Here is a 25,067-nt window from a genome sequence, read left to right on the forward strand (position 1 = left end):
TGTTTTACGCAGGAGAAATGGAGAGCACTGTCCCTGGTTTGGTAGAAAGCCCTCCATATGGACTGTTTCATAACCTGTATTGCACCCACAGATGTCTGATAAGCTCTCGGTACTTTGCAAGGTGTTCCGAGGTAAATATCAAGCTAGGGATAGTGCACCCAATTCAACATTTTTCCCAATCATGTTTTTGCCTGTAGTTAATTCTGCAATGTCAACTGTGACTGTAAATGGCCAGAGGTGGCTTGGAGGGGAGCTGGACTCTGTGTCCATATCATGAATCAGTAATGCAGAAGGGATTGTAACTCCCCACTGATATGAACCCACCTGAGAAATTAAACACTATAACCACCTTCTTGGAAGAAAAACTCATTTACTGAATGGGCCTGCATTGGATCAGAAGGCAAATGGCTTTTACAATAGTGACATAACACTTTGTTTTGAAAAGAAATTTACTAATAAAGTAACAAATCAGAGCAATCCAAACCATTCCTAGTTTACAGTAAAAACTGGCAGTTCCTGGTCGTATCAACATGAAGATACTGTACTCAACCTACACACATCATGCAATCACAGAAGACCATTGCAGTTTGCTTAGGCAAATGGTGAACAGTAGCAATAAATAAAAAAAGATTTGAGTGTTTAACAACACAGCATTACTGATTTTTTTTTTTCAATTTGCATATTTAGCTTGAGGACCTACACTAACCTATCCAATAGTTAATAAAAGGGGCCATCTACCTGTCTTTTTGTCTGTTCCCTCTAAATTGGATCCTACTCTAAGGGATTTTACCACATCTTATGTTAACAAAACTTAGACAACCTCTTTCTAAAAGTGGTCTAGCTACATCATTTTTTAGATATCTTCCCGTTACAACAGGTCTTCCCAAATACATTTCCAATTTGGGCGATCCAACATGGACTTGTACACGGCTAGCTATTCATCATGCCTGAAAATGACTTGAAATGTGCCGAGATCAGACACACAAAAACCTGTTAAATAACTCAAATAAAGGAAGGTGCCATTTGAAAGGTTATATTTTGGCTTTTTAAACTTTATTTTAGTATTGGCAACAAAGTCAAAGAATATTGCTAATTGCTAATTTGTCAAAATGATGCTAAGCAAATAAATAATGCTGGAGGACTTGGGAAGCATTGTTAAACCCATGGCAAAACGTGCTTTTTAGCAACCAATAAGCTAAATTCTGAAAGACATCCAAAGTAAGTTTGAACTTAGGCCCAAGCTCCTCAGTTCACAAGATCTAAGATTACTGCAGTCAACTTCTGATGCCCAGAGTAATTTTCGATAAATGGCGTACCATCATCTATTACAAACATACACACCTACCAGTTTTTTTTTAGCATTTCACATGAAGGTTTCCAAAAGTGTGATGCAATTCTGCTTCTACCACTAAACCCAAGGTGATCATGTGTTGTAAAAGCATTAAGCCTCGTAGAATGTAATGGACTTGATGGTGAAGAAGTAAGGCTTTGATCATGGCCCAAAAGGCTCAACAATTACAATAATCCAATCAATAATGAATAAGTTACTCGAACACAAATGTACTATGAATAACTGAAACGCATACGAAATAAAATTTACCCATCGTACATATTCTTGTTCTTGCTTTACTCAGTTTTGAAGTTGGTACAAAAAATAGGGACTCAAAGCAAAACTTTAAGCATTAAAGCATTTTATCTTGATTATTTTAATGACAGCCTAATGTTTCAGAATGCTATACTTTCGAAAGAATATATGCATACAGTTAAAAAGGTATTCAAGTTCCATGATCTAAGTAAAAAAAACAATGAAAACTACCACAATATATGTCACTACAAAATACGGGAAGCCAGCTGACCTGCAATCAGGGTTGAGAGAATACTATCTTGCTATACATCGTTATACAGGCAAATGAAATAGACTGCCCAACTTCTTGGCTGTGCATTTGATACAAAAGAATTTTGTATACTCTCCACCCACACCACACTTTTTTTTACCTATTAGTTAGCTTTTGTTTCTGAGCCATGAGAAGCCTGGTGCTGAAGAAATGTGTCCAAACATGAAAATGTGTCAGTGCACTCAGTGCATTCATAAAGAGCTTCAGAGAAACTTCCTTTCTCATTTTGTTTTTGGTCCATATCATCCTCCTCTATGTCTTCTGGATTATCTTTAAGTGCCTTATCTACACCATTGCCTTTGGCAGGAGATTTCTGTCCATCACCATCATCACCTGCTTGTTCAGAGCCACTGTGATTTTTAAGATGAACCTCAAGGGATACGCTGTTCTTAAACTCGGCTGGACACTTGGGACACTTTGTTGGCTCTTTCTTGTGATAACGCAAATGCCGCTGGTACACACATAAAAGTCCAAATTTCTTTCCACACTCCAGGCATTTGTAGTTAGCTCTGACAAATTTTTCACTTAGCTCTCCTGAAGTCTGTTTATTTCCAAGGGACTCTTTGGTGTTGTCCTCGGGAGTGTTAGCCTGTTTCTCATCGTCAACCAAATTGGATGAGGGCCCATTTTGTGAATTTGAGTTCAAAAGTTTCAAACCTTCGGTTTTGTGGTACATGATAACATGTCTTCTCAAATCACAGCGCTGTGGAAAATGTCTGCCACAAAATACACAAGTGTGCATTGTGCCCTTATGATATCTCATGTGTCGAGATAAACTACTAGAGTGATTAAAGACTCGATGACAGTGTTTACAAGGATGAAGCTTTCCATTTGGATTAGATCTTCGCCGTCTATTTGGTGGAACGACCCGCTTGAGGGGTCTTTGATGTTCCTGATTCAACTCATCAATTTCTTCCTGAGTTTGATGTGTGACATGGTGCTCCTTTAGATCCGCTAACTTCTCGAAACGATCCCCGCACAAACCACATCTGTATGGTGTGAAGGTGGGTTGCTTATTTTTTTCATCATTATCATCATCTCTTGATATTTTCTGACTTCCATTCTTGACATCACTGGATGGACCGTTGGTGAGGCAGTTTACAAGCTCCTCATCTTCTGAATCCTTGGAAAACTCATCAATTTCAAAATCAGATTCCAATTCCACATCAGGCTCCTGTCCCTTGCAATGATACAAAGAATGTATCTGTAGGTCTGACATCCAGAAAAAAACTAGCTTGCACTTGTTACAAGGATATGCCTTTTCCATCTTTTTATCTTCCTTGCTCTCTGGCTTACCCAAACCCTTGGGCATGGAGTGATTCTCTTTTTGATGAGCATTAAGCGCATCAATTTTAAGGAATCGCTTACCACAGTGACCACAACAACTAATTCTTTCATTGAAGTGGTCTTGAAGGTGTTTCTTAAAGTTGTGTTTATCGTCAAAGATCTGGCAGCACAGAGTGCACCTGAAGCCCCTCTCAGAGTTACCGTATTGCTGGTGACGGAGTAGATTCTGTGGGGTTGTGAATGATCGGTTACATATTTCACAATGGTAACAGTTCTGCCGAGACTGGTCCGAGTTTAAGCCTGGTGGCCTGGGTCTGAATGTGTCTTTGTACGAGGAGGGCTGTGAGTTCAGAATTGTAGAAACGGGCTTAATGGGTGATGGCAAATGTGATGACACTCTTTCAGGAGACCTTGGTGTGGCAGAAGAATTTGAGGAATTAAAAGAGTTCAACTGAGCTAAACCATTTACAATGATCAGCGTACCATTTTCTTGGAGCACATATTCCCGAGGGATTTCAAATCCATTTGATGAGCCGTCAAAGGAAAAAGACTCCAGAGGCCCATGAATAGCCATATGGGTCAATACATTTGTGTATTGACTGAATCCATCGCCACATTCCGTGCAGATGAAAGCAATGGCTTCTGCTCCCATCTGTGCTGGAGAAACAGTATTCACAGCCGTCTGTTTATCCATGATAAAACGATTCTGTCCGTGTGCTGATGGCATCACTTTTGAACCCAAATGTGCAGCTAAATTTCTATGCAGACATGGCCAAAGACGTCCATGGCAATCAGTGAAGGGTCTTTGTCCCCAAAAAAACGATGATGTAGGTCAGCTCCTCCAATCTTTTACTTTGTAGCACCTGTAGAAATGAAACAAATATGTATGAAAACCATGTTAATAGTTTGACGAAATGTGTAAATATATGTAAAGATGACTCCATTTGATAAAACAAGAAAACTAATGACCATGTGGCTGCACAGCACTTGGCTAACGTTGATCCCACGCTCTCCCTTGAGATGACTGAACATGTGGACCCAAGGAACAGGCCTTTTTATAAATCAAATTTGCAAACGGCCCGCCCCAGTGACAGCCATCTTAACTCACAAACCAACCACTTGAAATGACAATGCATGCTTACACCAAAATTTCTATAATTAAAGCAATCAAGCTGGAATTGATTACTGGAACAGTTACCCTTTTCACAAGACAGTTCCACCATTGGTACAAAATTAAGCCCTTTTATAAACTGCCTCTGCACCAGACTGCAATGGTCTTCATTTGTTTTTACCTCGATTCTGTTGGACAGCTGCTCCCATAGATGCTCACTGAAAAATCACACTCTTGAGTTAGGAGACCGGCTAACCTACCGGCTGTAAAAACCAACCAGCTGCACTACATAGCTGGGCAGCGCAGAGAATCCAAAGGAACAGGTCGACTTCCAACACCCCAGGCCGTCTTGGTCCTTTCAGAGAAAACAGAAACGACAAGGAGTCTCAGTCCTGGCTTGAAAGGATACTCTGAAAGAGGCTGGGGAGTAACAGCAGTACCATTAGCTATAAAAGAGCACACAGCATGTGTTGTCCTCTATTTAAATTGATACTTGATACAATTGTCAATACCATGGGAACATATTTTAAAGGTTCAAGGTTATTCCTGGTTAACAGCGAAATATCAGATTAATTACAATATGACTGACTTCAAATTCTTTTATTAGGGTAAAACCAATAAGTAAGCAAAAATTCAGATCTCATTTACAGAACTATATCATTTAAAAGTTTTAATTTTGCACTGAACATTCAGTATAGGGATGGAGCCGATCCAGTATCGGTTATGGGCTCCAATACCAACGTTTTTTACAGATCGGAAAATTCTGATCCAACCTGGGGACATTTCCGATCCATAAACTGCGTCTGTGCTTTAAGGTTTTCTGCTGGAAAGTCTCCAGAGTCTCAGGCAGCTGCTCTACTAGCTGGCTGCTAACTGTGGTAAGGATTTCCTGAACGTAGCAGAGTTCCTCGGGCTCTCACGATGAGATCCGCTTCCGGTCAAGAAATCCATCCCCACAGTTTGCAGCCAGCTAGCAGAGGTGCTTTTAATCACAACATTCCTGCTGTGTGGAAATATATTACACTAGAAACATAGCAAAGCAAGAATGCAACTTACAGTCTCATAATACCATTGTACTGAGAGTTGAAAGTTACGCCGCAACCTACAACAGATTTAAACATTCAAGAAAAAAAACAAAAAAACAACACCACCACTGTGGAGTACAGAGTTGTTTTAGCCAGCGTAACGGACTGCGAGCCACGCTAGCTGTCCGGACTTCATACTCGAGCAATTTCCTACATTTCTTGTGACAAATTCATACATTTCTCACACTTTCTGCTAGTTTGACAAAGCAGGTGATGTATGTTATTACGTTTAATGAGCTAGTTGCTTGCCTAGCTACATCTAGTCTCCACCAGGCACCCACTACACACCTGCGGCACAGAGTGACTAATGCTGCGTAGCTAGTTTGTGGAAATGTCAGGTGGACCTCCAGAGGTTTGAGTACACGCGAGTATATGGAAGCAGGCAGCAGGAATCACCTCTGAAGTCATTCCAAAAAAATAAGGTAAACACGACACTATCATTATCACGGGGTTACTGTGAATGTTTACACTCAACATTGACAATAACTGTGGACCCAAGAGTCTGTGACCGACAGGGATGAAGAGTCAGAAGATATTGCTGGAATTCACTGAAATCTGGCTTTTGTTTACTCAAAAAAATAAAACCACCAACATGGTTCATCCTATATTACAGACAAGGAAGGTTATTTGATACCATGCAACAGTGAAAAGTTTAAATTGTTTTAAATTTGTGTCGCATCGCAAGCTTGTATGTGCATGTCCATTTGTAGTAGCTCAAAATTTCACATGCAAAGTTTATGCCGGTCACTTGGCTGGAGGATGGCAAGCCATTGTCGCCTCATTGCATAAGTTCTAAAGAAAATGAATGGCAATGTTGCTCCCTGTGTGTCGACCCCATAAGGAAGCACTCAACGCATAAGTTACAAGCCACTGTAAAAGCTACAGAGAAGCAAGTGATAGTCTGCTCTGTAGGATCTGTGCCAGCATTACAGGATTTAAGTGCACGAACTGGGACATGTTCAGGGTGGCAACAATTGAAAAATACACCAACGCAGAGGACTATGCTGAACTTATGTCTGCATACATCCAGTAGTGGAGGATGTCTCTGTGACCGAGACTGTCACTACACAGGCAAATCAGAAACCCTAGATGACCAATGTGATATGCACAATGTTGAGCACACGAAATGAGGCGTTCAAGTGTGGGGACAGAGAGGAACTCAGATCAGCCAGGGCCAACCTGAACTGTGCCATGAGAACAGCAAAGCGTGGCTATGGCCAAAAAAAAAAAAAAAAAAAGGGAGTCTTCCACAATCAGAGAAGCACCAGACGCATGTGGCAAGGCATCCAGGCCACCACTACAAAGCTGCTCCTTTACCCTCGGAGGACAAGACAGACTTTCTCAATGCACTCAACTACTTTGATCGGTTTCTGTTCTGTCTCTCCTCGAGGTCGGTCGGTTTTTCTCAGCTCACGAGGTCGTTGAATGAACAAAACGGACGGCTTGATAAGCTGACCGCGGTTGTGGTACACAGAGGTGAGATGGGATAAAAACCTGGAAGTGTGAAAGTTACTAGCCCATCGATTGGATTATTGGAATATTGGATCCTGGAGCCAGCGGCGAAAAGACTTTAAGGCTGACAGAAAAGTTGGTGTCAGCTCGTTCTCATAACAAATTCTGTTCTTTCAAATCCGACTCCCCGCTATCAAATTCTCCCTGAGTTATGGCGATATCACACAAATCCCCTGCCCCCCCCCCCCCCCCACACCACCTTCCTTTCTGACATCTGTGGAGGCGTCAAGCTGGAGCTGCGAAGTGATAGACTTTCCATCAAGGACACTTGCCTGCCGGAGGGATGGCCTTCATGGACATACAGATTTCCACACAACATGCATCCAGACACACATATGCTCACAAATACAGACTTTTACCCGACCAGTACTCAAATGTTTACCTTCTGCATGTGTCTCGTCATTGATTGTGCTTTTCGTGCAAATGAGGTTTTTTGTCGGATGCTTCACCAGTGTTTACCGCAGCGCTATCTTGGCGAGGCGGCTGCCTCGCCAAACTCACGCTACCGCCTCGCCAACATAAAAAAAATAAAATAAAAATAATGATAATAATAATAAAAAACTCGATATGCTTGCATATTTATTTGACGTTAACACGCGGTTTTTTGTTGTTGCTTTCTCGCGTACATATAGCGAATGGCAGGGAAAAAATAGGCAAAAATACATGGATACTTTGAAGCGAGAAGTAGGTCGACTTCACCGTCGGAGTCTGCATCATGACTGCAGAAATCGGAAACCTTTGCACTATGCATCAGCATCCACTACCCCAGCTCTGTCATTTTACATGGCTTACAACTACGTGGCTGAGATACTGCTGTTTCCAAATCGCTTCCAATTTGTTTATAATACCCCTGAGTACACATTGGCAGTCAATTCATCAAAAGTAAAACTAGTAAAAACAATTATACACACACACACACACACACATCCGCACTCATACCTAATGGCAATTAAGAGAGACGACCTAACTGTCATGTTTTCTGTTTGTGGGAAGAAACAAAAGTACCAGGAGAGAACCAATGCATGTACAAGCGAGCGTGAACGCCACTGACTGAGGCTCAATGAACAAGCACGCACAAAGGTGTTAGGTGAGCACATCACAAAGATTGGCATGTGGGACAATGAAAAGATACACCCCCAAAATCATGTGTCCCATAGTGAAGACACTCAATTACAACTACCCATGCATAGTGTATAGTGAGCTGAACACCACCATTGATGAGTGAGTCATGTTTAGGAGCAGACTCAGATCCAGGGTACTCACCAGCGCATTTCAGTGTACTGGGTCTTTATATTGAAAGTTGGCAAAATTACGCTGAAATGAATTACACTCAGTATGACGCGAATGTTTGAGAGCAACATAGAAAGGTCAGTAAACCTCTTGACCTTGCATTAGCAAAGTTATAAACCTTATGCTATTAGGGTTAGAATAACATAAGCTAGTACTATACGTTACTAGGAAATGGCTTGACTTTGTGCTGAAAATGTGGACAAAGCTCTTGCTTTGAGTATACAAGAACTGTATGGCCCTTGAATGACACCCAGATACCCCATACTCTCTTTCAAGGGGGGGGGGGGGGGGGGTCTTAGTCATGAACCTTTTCCACTTCAACAAAACACTTGGAACATCTCTTCTTCTGGATCCAAGGTTCTAAAATCAGTTGGAGCCTCCTCTCCAAAGCAAGCTTTCCACTGGAAGGCTGAGGAGTGTGATCCCTCCATAATAGGGAGACACCCTCCAATCCCATTTCTTATAGAAATGTGGACCACCACTTCAGTCACATTAAAGAGGTGTGTCAACCATGACAACCCTACAATGCCCAGATCAGTGTTTCCCCTACCATTCTACAACAGGGGTGCCCTTGTAGCATGTCTACTCCTATGAATGTTCCCCAAATTCATGAATGGATTTAATACAACCTTCTCTTGAATAAAGCACTCTGAACAATCAGCTTCTTTAGTAATTACCTTTTGTGGCTTACAGCCTATCTGAAGGGAGTGAATTATGTTGACATGGCTATAAGTAATCTGAAATAAAGAAACTAAAATTTAAAATCAGAATAAAGGGATGATCGGAATAAACATGTGTAATGTAAACACGCCAGTCAGAATATTGTGATTGGATTAAGCTCAATGTGAATGAAATTACATTCCTAATGAGACCGGTGGTTTATGCCGATCCTAAATACAAACCACCATCCATCTTAAAACGTGTTTCAGAATGGCGAATGGCTCAGGGTCATTCTGGGGGTTCAAAAGAGACAGAACATACACACTTCTGTATGTTTGTATATGTACTTGTTTTTCCTTTTCCGTGTTTGTTTTTACACTCACCAGCCACTTTATGAGGTACACCTAGCCAACCACATTGTAGCAACTCAATGCATTTAGGCATGTAGACATGGTCAAGACGATCTGCTGCATTAGAATGGGGAAGAAAGGATATTTAAGGGACTTAAAGGCAGCTAGACACTCCAGGTGGTCCTGTGCTCTCTTCACGTAGTTCTTGAAGACCGGGGCCCATTTCTTCAACAGACGGGCTGGTCTTACTATTTCAGAAACTGCTGATCTACTGGGACTTTCACGCACAACCATCTCTAGGGTTTACAGAGAATGGTCTGAAAAAGAGAATATCCAGTGAGCGGCTGTTCTGTGGGCGCAAATGTCTTGTTGACGCCAGAGGTCTGAAGAGAATGGCCAGACTGGTTTGACCTGATATGAAGGCAATAGTATCTCAAGTAAACACCCGTTACAACCAATCTATGCAGAAGAGCATCTATGAACGCACAACACGTCGAACCTTGAGGCGGATGGGTTACAGCAGCAGAAGACCACCCCGAGTGCCACTCCTGTCAGCTAAGAACAGGAAACTGAGGCTACAATTTGCACACATGTTCACCAAAACTGGACAATAGAAGATTGGAAAAACAGTGCCTGGTCTGATGAGTCTCAATATCTGCTGCGACATTTGGATGGTAGGGTCAGAATTTGGCGTCATCCAACCTGAAAGCATGGATCCACCCTGCCTTGTATCAATGGTTCAGGCTGGTGGTGGTAGTATAATGGTGTGAGGGATATTTTGGGCCTCTTAGTATTAATTGAGCATCGTGTCAACGCCACAGCCCAACTGAGTATTGTTGCTGACCGGGTCCATACCTTTATGACCAGAGAACCCAGTTTGGTGGAAGTTGCAAAACGTTAACTCAATCCAACAACAGAGTGAACGGTTTAACAGGAAATTAAACAATTTCACAGCTCCTTTTGGGGGATAAAAAAAGAATACACAGACACTCATAGTCGGAGGTATGCTGAAATGAATGGAATTTAACACATGCGCAATTATGTAGGTTTCATTGTATTGCACGCACATTAACAGACATATGCCGTTCCGATGGGTATGGTGAGCCGTCAGAACACTGGTATAACTTTACCGAGAAACACCTGTCTAATTATGTTTTTATAGTGTTGGTTTGTGTAAGATACTTCTAGGAGGCATTTTCCACTCTGGTCTTATTTCTACTGAGGCCTTTCTCTTCAACTTGTACATTATTTGCTTCCTGTGACTCTCAGCTGTTCAATGTAGCTCCGCTGCTCTCACCGCTGGCGCAAATGTCAGTGATCGGTCAGAGTTTTTACAAGTAGGGTATAAGCTGCAGCCCCACGGTAAATATGCCTTCCCCTCTCCCCTAACCCTAAAGTCAGTGGGTATGTTGCATGTATGTGGGCATGTTGTGTTGGAGAGGGGTTGCATTTTACAGTCTCCACAGCTGCAATTATCTGTTACTGTTTTTTGCAGTCCTGCAGCACTCACAGAGATCGAATATCTGAACCTCCTTTTTCTGAATACATAATGCATTGACAACCGTCAAGACGGAAGGACCATTTCACCCAGTATAACAAAAAAAAGGGGGGGGGGGTGTCTGAGCTCACCTGGGGTTGCTTGCTAGGAGAGGGGCAGGTGAACCGCTTGTTTTTCAGACACCAACAAAATGATGATTTCTTTAGCACTTTTTTTTTAACATTTTCACAATACTTTATTCAACATTTTTGAGACAATGATTTTTTGTTACAATTTTTTTTATTAATTGTAAGTCACCATCAACATCATCAAAATTACAACAAATAATGGCTTGAAATATTTCACTCCAGCGTTAATCTATGAATTTTACTTTTTAGAACAAAAATACTTTACTAAAAACTTTACATGTCATTCTAATATTTAGAATGTGTAGAGAGGGTATGAGAAAGGATTGCTTAGTTGACTAAGACGACAACAGCTTTAGTTTTTAAAAACACCAACCAGGCAGGATTTTTTTCTACTTTCAAAAAAAGGTGTTTATCCAGAAGTTGTGCTGCTCACATCTCTTCTTCATCGTTGCCCATGTCAGTCATGTCACCCGGTTTTTCCCCTGGGAAAATGTATAAAACAAATGTTCTAGTACATATGTAGACTACAAACATACAAATGTCTACAAGTTATATACACACACATACACAAATAAATAAAATCTATACAGAAACAAAGATCAGGGTTTCCTTTATATGTGATTGTGGTGCAGAGTCACTGCTATACATCGCCCATATTTGTGCACTTATAAAAACCCAAATCAGACTTGGAAATTAATCAAAATATCATTAAATGTTTAATAGGGATGGGTACTGAAACCCGGTATTCTAACGGCCCCAGGGCCGCGTCGGCCAGACTTTGTGGACCGACAAGCCTCAGTCTTATCGGTCCTCCTGATGGTTTTAGGCACTCTGGACTCTGTAGCGTTCCGTGCTGTGCCACGCCTTGCCACAGACTGCTCATACTGTCAGTGGCACTGACGCCGCACTGAAATCTGCGGACATATGTCCGCGGAAGTATGTGGGGCTTAAGGTCGTATTCAACATTTGAGGGAGACTCCAACTCAAACGTTTTAATACACTTAAGATATACATCCGCAGAGAAGACTGTTGGGAGCGGCAGTGGGGCTAATGTTCTGCTCTCACTTCTTGGCCTTGCTATGTCATCCAACATAAAGAAAGGTGCTCGCTCACTGATAAAGGTACAATAGCAGAGCGAACAAAAAAGTCCAATGTTTGGTTTTAACTTCTCAAAAATAGCTGTTGACAATGCACACTGCCATTACTGCAATAACAACATTGTTTGTAAAGGTGGGAACAAAAGTAATTTGATAAAACAGCTTACAAAAGTGCACCACATACAAACAGAAAGATGCAGTGTTCCACCGCCAGAGTGCTACAACAAGCTCCGCCTCTGAATCAGATACAGCAGGCAAGTATGTATGCATGTATGTATGTAAATCAAACACATGAAGCATTGACATACGTTTGCATTAATTATTGCAATGAATACATGTACGATGTTTTAATTGTGATGTTTAAAAACAAACAAGAAATGTATGTGTAGGCTATAAATTATTTGCACATTTAATATGGGGCAGTTGACCGAAAGGCTTCTATTTTGGACAGCGAAGTTTCTTTAGTAATATATGGAAATATACAACATACTTTTTATTTAAGTTAATTTCTTGTATGTATAAAGTACTGGATCGATAAGGAGGATCGTTAAGAGTAGTGGTGCCGATAAATCCTTAACGATACCCATCCCTCTAGCGACTTTTTTGAAGCAACTGAGAAAACTTTTTTGTGACGTTTTCTGTGTTCTTGGCGACTTCCCGTGAAAGCAGCAATCATTCTATCGTTACTGTCTTGAGGTAGCAGCGAGTGCTGCTGTTCGTCGCTCCACACTTCCACAAAGCGCTGTCTCACACAGACAGCTGCAGCCATCTTGTCCTGAAAGCCCCACATGCAGTCAGAGGACAAACAGCAGACCTGCTCCAATCTTTTTTTTTTTACATTGCAAATGAATCTTTCATGCGTAAAACTACTGGTTATCTTGCCCTGAATTACAAAGCGGCAAAATAAAAATTACGTAAATGGAATTTTTAAAGTAGTCTTTTTTTCCTCTCAAATGTAGAACTACAATAACTCCCTGAATTTGATTCACACAGCTTCAATCACTTATTTACCTCATTCACATTGTGATTACTGTCTTTTTGGTCTAATTTGTTTTATGTAGTGGGAATTCAGACAATGTATAAAAAAAACAACAAAAAAAATGTCATAGTTATGTTTTAAGTTCTAAACATTTTAACAGTGGTTTTAAGCACTTTGTCTTGCTAAAAGCTCACCTTTCATACAGCCTATTTACATAAATTAATATACAAATTATGCAATGGCATCATCTAGCAACTTCTAGCACAGCCAATAGCGACTTTTCTTGCTGAGGAATGGAGGGGCTGTTGCCCTAACATAAGCATGTTGGCATAAACAGGTCGACACACAGACATTACTTTATATGCACACATAAATAATTGTCGTATTATTTAGAGACGTACACACAAGACAAATGTATGCAAACATTCAATATAGTATAAAATAGCCACATACCCACACACTGCTCATCTGAATGGAGTTGCTGGCTAGTCTGCTGAAGGAGCTTCTAGGGGCATTGGGGCACTCAGATTAGCCAGCTTCGAAGCTGAAGAATGGATGAAGAAGAGTCGTTTGTGCCAACAGCTCCTACAGTTGAGGAGAGGGATCCTTTATCAGAACACAAACCAGTTGAATAGAGTGCAAAATAATCCAGGAATCGGAAGCAAAGCGCTATCGCTGCTAAGCGAGCTAGCTCTTTTGCACTCTTTAATCATCTTAAGCTAGCAGATATTGACTGGTAATAACTGTTACTGTTGTATGGTCCAACGTGAGCAAAGTAAAATAAAACCTCACCTTTGCAGATGTCCTCCAAAGGCAAGATTGTGGCTACAATGTGCGGAGAAGTCCATAGCTTGGCGTCGTCTCCACTACTTCGGCAAATGAGGTTTCATTTCTAGTTGCTTCATCAAGTTGCCGCTGAATATTGCAGTCTTTGATGCACAGAAAAGCACCTTATAGCACCAAGGGTTACACTTGCCAGTTGCTTGTGATTAGGGCTGGACGACGATTCAATAAAGATAATTATCGATCGACAGACGTATATCGATGATAGAAAAAAGGGTCAGTAAATAGTTCAATAGAAGAACAGTTTTTCTTCCTTTTGCATTCTAGCCACGTAGGTTAATATTACAGTCATTACATCCTCCCAACCAATCACAACGGAGACCCAGGAAATAAGCTTCGCCCCCTCGAAGAGTTCAGCGAGTTCTTTTTTAGATACTTGCAGTTTTGGAAAAACGTTGGTTGAATAAAGGGTTGAGTTTGAATTAATTTTATTTATTTCATTTTACATGTTTGCAACAGCATAAAATGGCTAGGGCTGCACTTAAAATATATGTTTTGAATTTGTTGATAATTATTGATATCGATCAATATGATTTCTGTTTTATCGATATGCTTTTTTTCTATATCGTTCAGCCCTGCTTGTGATGATTCCGTTGCTTCTATGGCGTTTTGTTGCGTGATCCTGCTGACCACGCCCATGGCCAATCAGTGAACAGTAATCTGTTCACATCACATTGTAGCCCAACCATCTCCTGAGCCCGTGGAAAAGGGGCATAACTGGTTTGTCCCAAAACGCTCTGACATGACCCAACATGACTAATTGTTCCCATGCAAGCTGCAGTAATCAGACCAACGTTAACTTGTGGCTTCAACAGTCGTGTTAAAAATGCACAGAAACAAAAAAAAAAAAAAAGAGACTGTTCCTGCAATCTGGGGAATTTTTGTATCATGAAAAAAGTTTCGTGCAACAAGAGGTCTTTACCAGTAATATATTTGTATGGTATTAAATTACCAGTAATGTATCCTATGTTTTGATCACCTAAAAGTCCATATCATGATTATTATATCTGATTAGAAATCGCATATTTTACTTTGTTAGCTTGTCACAACTACATCATCCATGGCGCTTTATTTTCGACAACTCTTATTGTGGGATACTTCCGGAAGTGAACTTTGACAGCATGTTTTCCTGATTATTCCCTGCCAAACAGGAGCATATAGGCATCTGAAATTAGAAAAATGTACTAATGTACACTTAGTGTACATTTATTAGATGATTAAAATTAAAAGCTAACCTAAGTGTAGTACGCGTGTATGCTACATGTCCGATGTGTTTACTCTAACAACGCCCTCTCCTGAGAGAGAGAGCTATCTTGTGGATAGGGAGACGGATCCGTAGTTGATCCGTAGTTGGACGACACTGCCCTGTTTCCAACATAAGGCCAAAATAAACATAACTTTTATGTTGAATTAACTTACTTGGTTCGTACTCCGGGCGTGGGCTGCCTTACATGAATGCACTTCTAGTTTAGACATTACAGCCAGGCAGTCTTGTAGACAGCTCAGGAGGCCAATCAGGTAGTGGCACAGTGTACCGTAACTCTGAATATTAATTATCAATTCAGCGTAGCTGCTTTGTTGCTAACAGAAGTCGTACTTAGACAATTTAACAGATTTTAGAGAACATTGTACCACATAAAAACTGGTCAGTAAGAACAGCTTTAATGATATATAAAAGGTGCACCAGATCAATCTTTGAGAAAATTTAAGGATTTTAAATGCGCTTTATAGTACGAAAAATATAATACCATGAAAAAATCAAGATGAATGTGGTAACTAAATAACCGAGTCAACAGCAAAACGGGATCAATATAGATTTCAGAAATAATTAACACCTGTCATCAATTTTGCTCGTAAACACTGAGTCTTCTGGAGAGGAGTGTTGAGAGCACAAATGTGGGTCCTTCGGAAGCTGTGTTCTTCCAATGGTGATCTTTTTTTTCATGTGGGGAGTGAAGAGTCACCTCACCTTTTCTATTTTTTTTTCTTCCTCTTTTGAAATTACAGCCAACAGTGACATTGTGTTGCATTTTTTAAATTTACACCAGTCAAATGCAATATGATAAAGAGAAAATGTATCTTCTCAAGCTAAATTCTATTTACTCTTCAAGAGTTAAGTTACTTTGTTTACATGTGCAAATACTCCTCCACGCAAAGTATCATGGGTTATTGGAATAAGGTGTATTATTAATTCTTGGACCGTACTGATTATTATCATTCTAAAACTATACACAGTAATAATTTCTAATTCTACTGACTACTCTTTTTTAACCATTTCAATTAAAGTAGGCTACCTCCTGTCAAATGTGTATAGTCCCTCATACAGTATGCAGAGTGTGTTATTCCATCACCCGGACACAGCATATGCTTTTTCTAGTCAGATGCTACACATTAAAAAGCCGGTAAATGATCTGCAACATTATTTTTTTGCTTTAGGTTTAAGTAACAAGCTGTATAGCTATCTGGAGAGTCAATGATGAGGTTACATTTAGCCATTTTTTTTAATCCTAACCTGTGTTTAAAGTAAAAATAAAGGGGCTTCAAACAAACTAAACTTAAATGCATACACACACAACTGTCAGATACACAAATGCATTCATATTTGTTTATTCAGAAAGTAACGGAACGACAAATGTAACCTGGTTCCTAAACCTGTATGATGGATGTTTTCCTTATCAAGCACACAGAATGTATACAAACAAACACGTGTCCAGTATTTTAGAGCCAGCGAGGCATTGGCAGGATTTCTTAGCAGTTATCAAAAACAAAACTCTACTATATAGGATATTTTCAAAGCAGAAGTTCGGCCCTGTCAACCCCATTGTTGCTAGCCGAACCATGTACACATTGTTGCATGCCAACACGCTCAGCGTTACTTCTTTAAGCTAACCCCATTACTTTATGATACAAGAAGGCCCAGTCAGTAGCTAATATCAGCTAGGTACGGCGTAAATCTACAACGACCTGCAATGATTTACGTACTGCATTCGAGCAACTAAGTTGTTCGCTTCGTGAGCTCATTGTGGTCGGAGTGGTTACCTTTAGCTGCTGCTAGCTAGCTAACGCTAACACCTCAATTGTGAGAACATCCGGGCATTTTATTTCTTAACAGTCAGACATTTAGGTTGACGAAAACCAATTTCAACAATTTGCTGTGCAGCGACTTACCGTGAAATGCCGCACATCTCAGAACACGGCCACTAATAGTGTGTAACACCCAGCTAAAAGCCGACGTGAAATTGTAGCCTGCTAGCTAAAACAGGCCGGGTGGCTCGCTTCCGTCTTCTTCTTCTGTTTCCATTTTCTCACAGTGCAACAAGCGACCAAAGGCTTTGCTGCCACCTTGCGATTCTAAGGGGATTTTAGACATTCTATACCTTCTTTTTTATTCTTGAATAAATCTCCTGTCTGTGACGGCAGACCTTTATAAATATTTTTGGGTTGCTCGAAGAGAACCCTTTAGTCTAATGGCGACAGAAGCCATAAATAATTGTAGTTGTAATTGTAATTCCCTTCCAATCACAATGAAGCAGCGCATTATAACACTGATCCCCAAACCCGGTAAAGACCCTACTATTTTAGACAATTGAATACACAGACATTACATTATTGAACATTGATATATATATATATATATATATATATATATATATATATATATATATATATATATATATATATATATATATATATATATAACCTTTGGTTGCTGCAAAACGATTAAAAACAAACAGATCAAATTATTAGTGACATACAATCAGGATTTATGAAGGAAAGGTCTATTCATTTAACATTTGCCTTATACAGGAGGTTCTTGATTACAATTATCTTACAGAAGATAACGACGGCAGACTTCTACAAGGTTTTTGACTCCATCGAGCACCCCTTTAAATTTCATAACTTGAAGTTGTTTTCTTTTGGAACTCTCTTTCAGAATATCATAGGATGTTTATATGAAAATACAACTACTACTCAGATCTGTATAAAACGTGGTAGGTTTTCCTTTATCCCTTTTTTTTTATAGCTGCTGAGATGCTTTCTATTTTTTTTCCACACTCCATTATTGCGGGCTGCACAATAACACAGTGGGTAGCACTGTTGCCCAGCAAGAAGGTCCTGGGTCTTTCTGCATGTTCTCCCTGTGCATGCATGGGTTCTCTCCGGGTACTCCGGCTTCCTCCCACAGTCCAAAAACATGACTGTTAGGTTAATTGTCCTCTCTAATTTCTCCTTAGGTGTGAATGTGTGTGAGAATGGTTGTTTGTCCTATTTGTCTTTGTGTTGCCCTGCGATAGACTGGTGATCTGTCCAGGGTGTACCCCGCCTCTTGCCCATTGACAGCTGGAGATAGACACCAGCACCCCTCGTGACCCCAGCAGGGATAAGCGTGTTAGAAAATGGATGGATTTATATAAATTCTTCCAATTACAATAAAGTCATAAACTGCACATCAGTAACTTCATTCAAAAACTATTTAGTTAAAATTGTGATTTTTGTGATGCGGTTAAAACGACTGACCTTTTATTTATCCATTGTATTTATGTTGAGGCACACTGGACTGATATTTTTGGTTGGTTATTCCATAAAATCCCTTTTCTTAAAATATTCCCTGAAAGAGACGTTATCTACGGTCTGATTGGACAACCGCAAAAGTAACTTTAAACACTATCATTCTGGTTAAGTTCTTCATCCACAAAGCTAAGTACCTTAAAATCCAACCTAATTTATATGTCTTTAAAATAGCTTTCTGCTATACTTCAAGGCTCTAAGTAGAACGCATAATAAAAATGCCCCCAGTCTTCTTGCCTTAATTGAAAAATAGGACTTACAATTTCAACCGTAGCCCTTTCTTTTGTCCTTAAAAAAAAATCTTTTAGTTACAATTGCACTTTTATCGTACACTTAGGATTCCTTTTATACTATAAACCTCAGGGGTTTGAACTGTGACTTTTAATTTGTACATGATCAATTCATCTTTTTTCTCTGAAAAAAAGAAAAAGAAATTGGCAGGTTGCAACAAACAAAATAAGTACATTACCGCCACCACCTGGCATGGAGTGTGGATTGGAACGAAGCTAAAAAAAACAAAAAACTAATTTTATCAAATAAACTGTCTAAAGTCTGTTTAAGATAATCTGTCAAACCTTGGGTACCATCAAATGTTGACCTTCTCTGTAATAATTCAACAGAATTTAACCTTTTGTCATTTTATAAAGACTGTGTTGACTGAATTCTTTCATTTCTGTATTTCTGACAACCGCATTTCTTTCATTTCTGTATTTCTGACAACCGCAAACGAAATATGATCTATAGTTTCATCTTCACCACAATAATCACATTTACCTGTATTATGTTTCCACACTATGACTTAAGGTACTGTTTAATCATGTATGTCCAATTCTGAGAAAGCTTCTTCCCTTCTGTATCAGCGCTCCTCATTTCCAGCTGTCCTCTGCTGAATTCTATAAAAACCGTTTGCCTTTTCTCTGTTCTTGCCATCTTTCCCTCATTCACTACTTCTTGATGCTTTTTAATTATATAGCTACCTGAAATCTTTTTAGCTTCTTATACGAAATTGTGTAATAAAGACCTCACTAATTTTTGAATAACACTTGTGTTTTACTATTCAGATTTTTTTCTGTCCATTTTATAGGCCTCAGCATCACTTCCATTTTGATTTTAATGTTTTTAAAGCAAATCATTATTGAGGCATCATTTTTTCCCCTAAATCTATTACTTTAATTTCAATTATAGTATTTAATTAGAATATTATAGAATATATTTTAAAAGTATGTGTCTAAAATGCCTTGCAAATAAAACTGTGGACATCCCTTTGTGACCACCATGAATCAATCCTTCTTATGGCTACTTTCATAAAGATAAACGTCATGTTCCAAAGCTATGACTATGACAATGTATTCACTGCACCAAATTATCAAAGTAGCGATGACAGTAAATAAAAAAATAAATAAAAAAATAATAAAAAAAAGTAGTGGACATACCACAGCCCAACAATTATGGGATGAGCATATTTACATGGTTAAACAGTCCCATCTGGGGGTCAAAGAGCATGACCAAACAAAATCTTCACAAACTAAACTGCTTACTCAAAGGAAGAAAATTGAAAAATTTAACATTCATCCTTCTTGCTGTTTAAAGCCAAAAGTTTAAGTTTTACACCTTAAAACTAAGCTGCCTCACTATCTTTTTAGCTGATAGAAAAGAAAAGCCCATATATAGATAGGGCTTTTCCTGGCAACAGTTTCACAACTCTAGTGTTTCAACATAAGCTTCCTTCCCTGTACACATACTGCTACCCTCTGAGAGATACATTGTTAAGAAATTACAACTCACACGCAAGATGTTTCTAAATTAAGGTTAGGCGAGTTTATTTGTAAACCACATTTCAGTAACAAGACAATTCAAAGTGCTGTACATGAACATAAGGGAAAAAAAGAAAACATACGGAGGAAAGTACATTGCAGTGGAATAGTAGCAGCAGGTCAAGATAAGGACTACAAACTTAATCTAATGATGTTTCAGTTAACTACAACAGTTTCAATTGAATATTAAAATTTAAAGGTAGTCCTAAGCAAATAGGTTTTAGCGTTTATTTTTAAGGAACTCAGGGTTTCAGCACTTTTACAGTCTTTTGACAATTTGTTCCAGATAAATGGAGCGTAAGAACTAAATGCTGCTTCTCCATGTTTGTTTCTGAGCCAGAAGATGTGAGTGGTCTGAAGGGTTTATACTCTGATAAGTCTGTGATGTAGTTTGGTTCACAGCTGGTATGGTTCACAGAATAGAACATGTTGGAAATTAGGGGTTTTGCACCTGACCTACTTAGAGAGAAACTGTCTCTGTAGAAAAGATATATTTTCTCCCAGAAAATAATAAAGTTTTCAGTGAAGTCACTGATGTTTATTGCATATTTTTCGCCAGCTGTAATGCATTAGAAGTCTTGCAAAAAAATCTCATCCCCACAATAAATGGTCATGAGAGGTCCGCTGAGAAACACCTTGATATTGAGACTTTCAATTATATTTAGCAGAGGAATGTAATCCTACTTCATTACTTCTGATTTTTTATTGACAACCAAGGCTTCAGTGTGTACTATGATTTTTGTTCAGGGTTGGGAGCTCTTTCATGATGTCTTGAATGTTCTCTGAGATATCAGACACCTGGTTACAGTCATAGATTATCACTTTTGTGTTTTTATTGTTACAGAAGTGCTTAATCCCATTTACAATTTGTTATTGGATTATTATCCTAAAGTCACTATGAGTTGACACCACTTCAGACATGTGAGCACTGGAGACACGACAACGGCACATCAGCTCAACTCAATGTTGCCGTTTTTGCTGTGCGAATACGCCAACATTGAATAGGATATGACTTTGTTTTGTCTCACGGCAAGGCTGCTGTCAGGTATTAGTGAGAGGCGAGAGCAGCGGAGAGTCAGAGACAGGGCATTCATCTATGTAATCTGCTCTGTTTCTCAATAAAGTGCTGGAACTTGACCACTTCACCGTTTTCTCATTCAATTATTCTGGGAAGTCAGTTATTGTTTGATTTTCCTACCACACAGCTGCATTGGATGATATTAAGATTTGTGACAGTTACGTTATATTTTAACAGGGGGCGCAATCACTTTGACACACAGAGCCATGTAGGTTTGGATTATTTTTCCTTAACAATAAAAACCTTCATTTTAAAAACTGCCTTTTGTGTTTAGTAGTGTTGTCTTTTAACATTGTTTAAATTAACTTGAAGTTCTGAAACACTTAAGTGTAACAAACATGCAAAAACATATGAAATCAGGAAGGGAGTGAACACTTTTCCACACCACTGTACATATTGTAACATGTTTGATAATTTTATGGAGGTGACAAACAAACCAAGTTCCAAGAGAAAGGACAAAACAAGCCTTGAAGCCCAACACTTGTCTTTTTGTGCATTTATTGGTAGACCTTGCGGGACAAAGTTTCCAGGATCATCAGAAATTACGACATTAAAAGAGCTAAATAGAAAAGTATGAAAATACAAAGTTACTAGATCTTGCAATCTAGAATGTGTTCTTCATACGTATTGTGAATACATGTCCAATTCTTCAGAACTAAATGTAAGGGTCAGGGTACAAATCAAATTAAATTCTTTGCACATATTTCAGATGACAGGATTGTGTTTTGGGTCATTATAGTACAAAGGAATGAATACAAAAACATGCAACACGTTCCATATCTTTTTCTTTAATGAAAAAATATTTTGGTAAAATATTTCATCTACTTTTTACTTTATACTATTATGGTACTTTTTGTCATTAATATTCATATACAATACATTACAATACTTTACATCAAAAAATTAAATACAGCACAAGTTAAAATACAATGAATACATAAATAAAAATGTTCAGTTAATGGGGCTAAAATTAACAGTTTTGTCTCTTGGAAATTGTATGGTAAGACGGCTTAGGTCAAACTTGGTTATTGTGAATTATGAATAGCCACTTTCACAAATCACTTTATAATTTGTTTTCTTTCTTTCTTTCTTTTTGATAGTCAGAGCCAACCAGGAAATTATTCAGAAAATGGCTCTTTAATTCCTCTTGTTTTATCAAACATAAATGTGCTGACAACAACAAAACAACACCCATTTAAGCTATTTCTAAAAGCTGTTGCACAATGGTCAGGAACACATATTTATGTCATTACAGTACGATATACCGATATTGAAATACACCAGAAGGAAAATGCAGAATTGATATACTCTTTGCAGTTAAGCTGTTTAAAAAAAATCACTACTGCTTCTACACTGCAGTGCCCTGATGTGACTTGTTGCTCTCGCTGGTGCTGACAGACTTTGAGCAAGTTTTGGTATCGTCTTCATGAAATGCGGTCTCCAACACCTTCAGGATGGAATTGCAGACTTTATCCTTGAAATCTTGGCCTATGAATACGTACAGGATTGGGTTCAGGCAGCTGTTAACAAAGGCTAGGCTTGTGGCGAACGGCATCCCGATGGTGATGACATGTAACAGTGCATTGCCTTGGTTGCTGGGATGGAACCTTATCAATTCAATTATACTGAAGATGTGAAAGGGAACCCAGCACAGGAAAAACGTGATGATGATGGCAGCAATTATCTTAAAAGAGCGGCTTGATTGTTTGGCCAGTATGGGGTTGCTCCTGAGGCGGTGGATGATGATGCCGTAACAGGTGATGATTACACTGTAGGGGACGATGAACCCCATGAGTAAACGGGTGATGAGCAAGGCCCGATGGCGAAAATTGACTAACTGAATCACAGATGGATTGCTGTAGTTATTAGAGAAAGCGAAATTATTGTAGCAGATGATATTGCCTTGGACGTCTTCAGTATCTCTGAAGACAAAATACGGAAGGCTGAGAGATAAAGATAACGCCCAAACAGACAGACACATATAGGAAGCCTTCCTCACACTCCTATGAACCTGAGCCCAGATGGGCCACACTACTGACACAAACCTGTCGATACTGATCGCCACAAGGGTGTAGACGCTGGCGAACAAGTTCAGAAAGTTTACTGTGCTGTTCAGCTTGCACATGAATTTCCCAAACACCCAGTTGAAATTCAAGGCCTGGTAAGTGATGGCAAAGGGAAGGAAGGCCGTAAAGAGGAAGTCAGCCACAGCAAGGTTGAGAAACCAAACTGTGTTAACCGTCTTCTTCATCCTGAAGCCTGTCACCCAGATAACAGCCCCGTTCCCAAGCATGCCGAGGACACAGGCCACGCCGTAAACACAAAGTGACATGATGTGTAGAGAATATCTCAGTTTGGCTAAGTTGTCTGAGGAGGGGGTGGGATTTACAGTGGTGAGATGGATGGAGGTGTTTGTTTCCATGGCTGTCCTGATACCTGCAGGACAACATGAGGACACAATGAGCTCTGGTACATTATAAAGCGGATTCATTACTCTTAATAATTCTGTAATGTATTGTTTAATGTACATAACCTTTAACACTAGAAGATGGGCTCAAATGAAATGGGATAAGAGCTTTTAGAGATGCACTGATCAGAGATATGGGGTTTACAGCAACCTGTAGACCCCATATTTAACCACCGTCCTTGGTTTTCATTTTAGTGATTAATGCTGTTAGCCGATAAAATGCCAAGAGAGAAAAAAAAGTACACACATGCACACAGGGAGAACATGCAACATGCAAACTCCACACAGAAAAGACCCCAGCCTGAAGATCATATGATAGAAGACCAAATGTAACATTTTCTATTCTGGAAAAAGCGTCTCTCCTGTGAAATAGTTTAGCCAATTTTTGGTTAACAGTGTTTAAATCTCAACTGATTTTAATATGAGCATTTGTCTGCAGAATTGAGGATAATAAATATAACTGATTTTTCTAAAATAGGAAACTAGTTGATATTTTATTTTTTTAAAATGAGCAACATACCTTTTATGAAACCTCTCTTGTCTGATGCTGATAAGTCCGTGGCTAAGTTCCCCTAAGAAAGCACAGACCAGTGCATAGGAATATATCTGTGGTTGATATTGCCACTGCCCACATTAAGGCGGACCCAAAGCCCAGGCAAAAATATTTTGTTACGTACTTTTTAACTATCCTTGAAAAACATGGTTATGATGAAAGGGTAGAACAATGAAAGTTTTGCCTTATTTTTATGCTTTAAGGTCAAATCTGAGGTGAACTGCCTTTTAAAAGTCCCTGCACATCTGAGCTTGACTAATACTGTTGAATTACGAAACACATATGGACAATTGCCAAAGATGTCTCAACAGCACAAACTTTAAGATTATGACACAAAGTAAGAACGACAGGATAGACTTTTTTTATTTCATATACATTAACATAATTATTTAAGCATTACACAAACAGCAGACATGAATTTGCAATTTTTAAAAGATTAGCACCACATTGCAAATTTAATTTACAATGGGGATTTCTTGATAGCAAACAACAACACTCTATTGTCTGCCTTTGACTTGAAAATGGGATTTCTGTGCCTTTTTCTGACATTAAAGCTTATTTGCTTGCATTGTAACACCTGATCTAGGGCTACATCTGTGGAGATGTTTATGTTAAGTCAGAAGCAGAAGATATAGAGGTAACAAGAGATCAAACGAAACAGTTTTTTCTTTAAGACCGTTCCCGATTATTCTGACATCAGTCTAATCAATTCCAACATGCCCATTTTTTTTTTGGTGCCGATTCTTGAGGCCGATATAGTTTTTTCTTCCTTCATTTACATGGTAAAAATGGCAATGATACCAAATATTACACAAGTATCAAAACTTGATATTAAATCCACTAATATTAAC

The 25,067-nt window shown here is 39.2% G+C and overlaps 2 protein-coding genes across 3 annotated transcripts; both read right to left on the bottom strand.

Moving 5' to 3' along the window:
* Positions 1-1,687: 1,687 nt before the first annotated feature.
* Positions 1,688-17,036, bottom strand: si:dkeyp-84f3.5 (C2H2-type zinc finger protein). 2 transcript variants are annotated; one of them, XM_012871879.3, is made up of 3 exons: positions 16,904-17,036; positions 4,554-4,648; positions 1,688-4,045 (listed from the first exon to the last, which is right to left on the bottom strand). In XM_012871879.3, the coding sequence occupies exon 3, from the start codon at positions 3,907-3,909 to the stop codon at positions 1,999-2,001; it is 1,911 nt and encodes a 636-aa protein (XP_012727333.2). In that variant the 5' UTR covers positions 3,910-4,045; positions 4,554-4,648; positions 16,904-17,036; the 3' UTR covers positions 1,688-1,998. The 2 variants fall into 2 exon arrangements, with proteins under 2 accessions (XP_012727333.2, XP_021176975.2); XM_021321300.2 differs by having other exon boundaries at positions 4,475-4,648.
* Positions 17,037-22,118: 5,082 nt separating this feature from the next.
* LOC105932647 (chemokine-like receptor 1) lies at positions 22,119-24,283 on the bottom strand. The gene is made up of 2 exons (XM_012871890.3): positions 24,184-24,283; positions 22,119-23,632 (listed from the first exon to the last, which is right to left on the bottom strand). Exon 2 carries the CDS (start codon positions 23,616-23,618, stop codon positions 22,545-22,547), a length of 1,074 nt encoding a protein of 357 aa, XP_012727344.2. The 5' UTR covers positions 23,619-23,632; positions 24,184-24,283; the 3' UTR covers positions 22,119-22,544.
* Positions 24,284-25,067: the final 784 nt, after the last annotated feature.

This window comes from Fundulus heteroclitus, chromosome 3, assembly GCF_011125445.2.
Source record: "Fundulus heteroclitus isolate FHET01 chromosome 3, MU-UCD_Fhet_4.1, whole genome shotgun sequence".
NCBI classification, from domain to species: domain Eukaryota; kingdom Metazoa; phylum Chordata; class Actinopteri; order Cyprinodontiformes; family Fundulidae; genus Fundulus; species Fundulus heteroclitus.

Bases quoted from the DNA above. Each gene is read 5' to 3' on its own strand.
- si:dkeyp-84f3.5 (XM_012871879.3), bottom strand. From the start codon at position 3,909: ATGCCATCAGCACACGGACAGAATCGTTTTATCATGGATAAACAGACG.
- LOC105932647 (XM_012871890.3), bottom strand. From the start codon at position 23,618: ATGGAAACAAACACCTCCATCCATCTCACCACTGTAAATCCCACCCCC.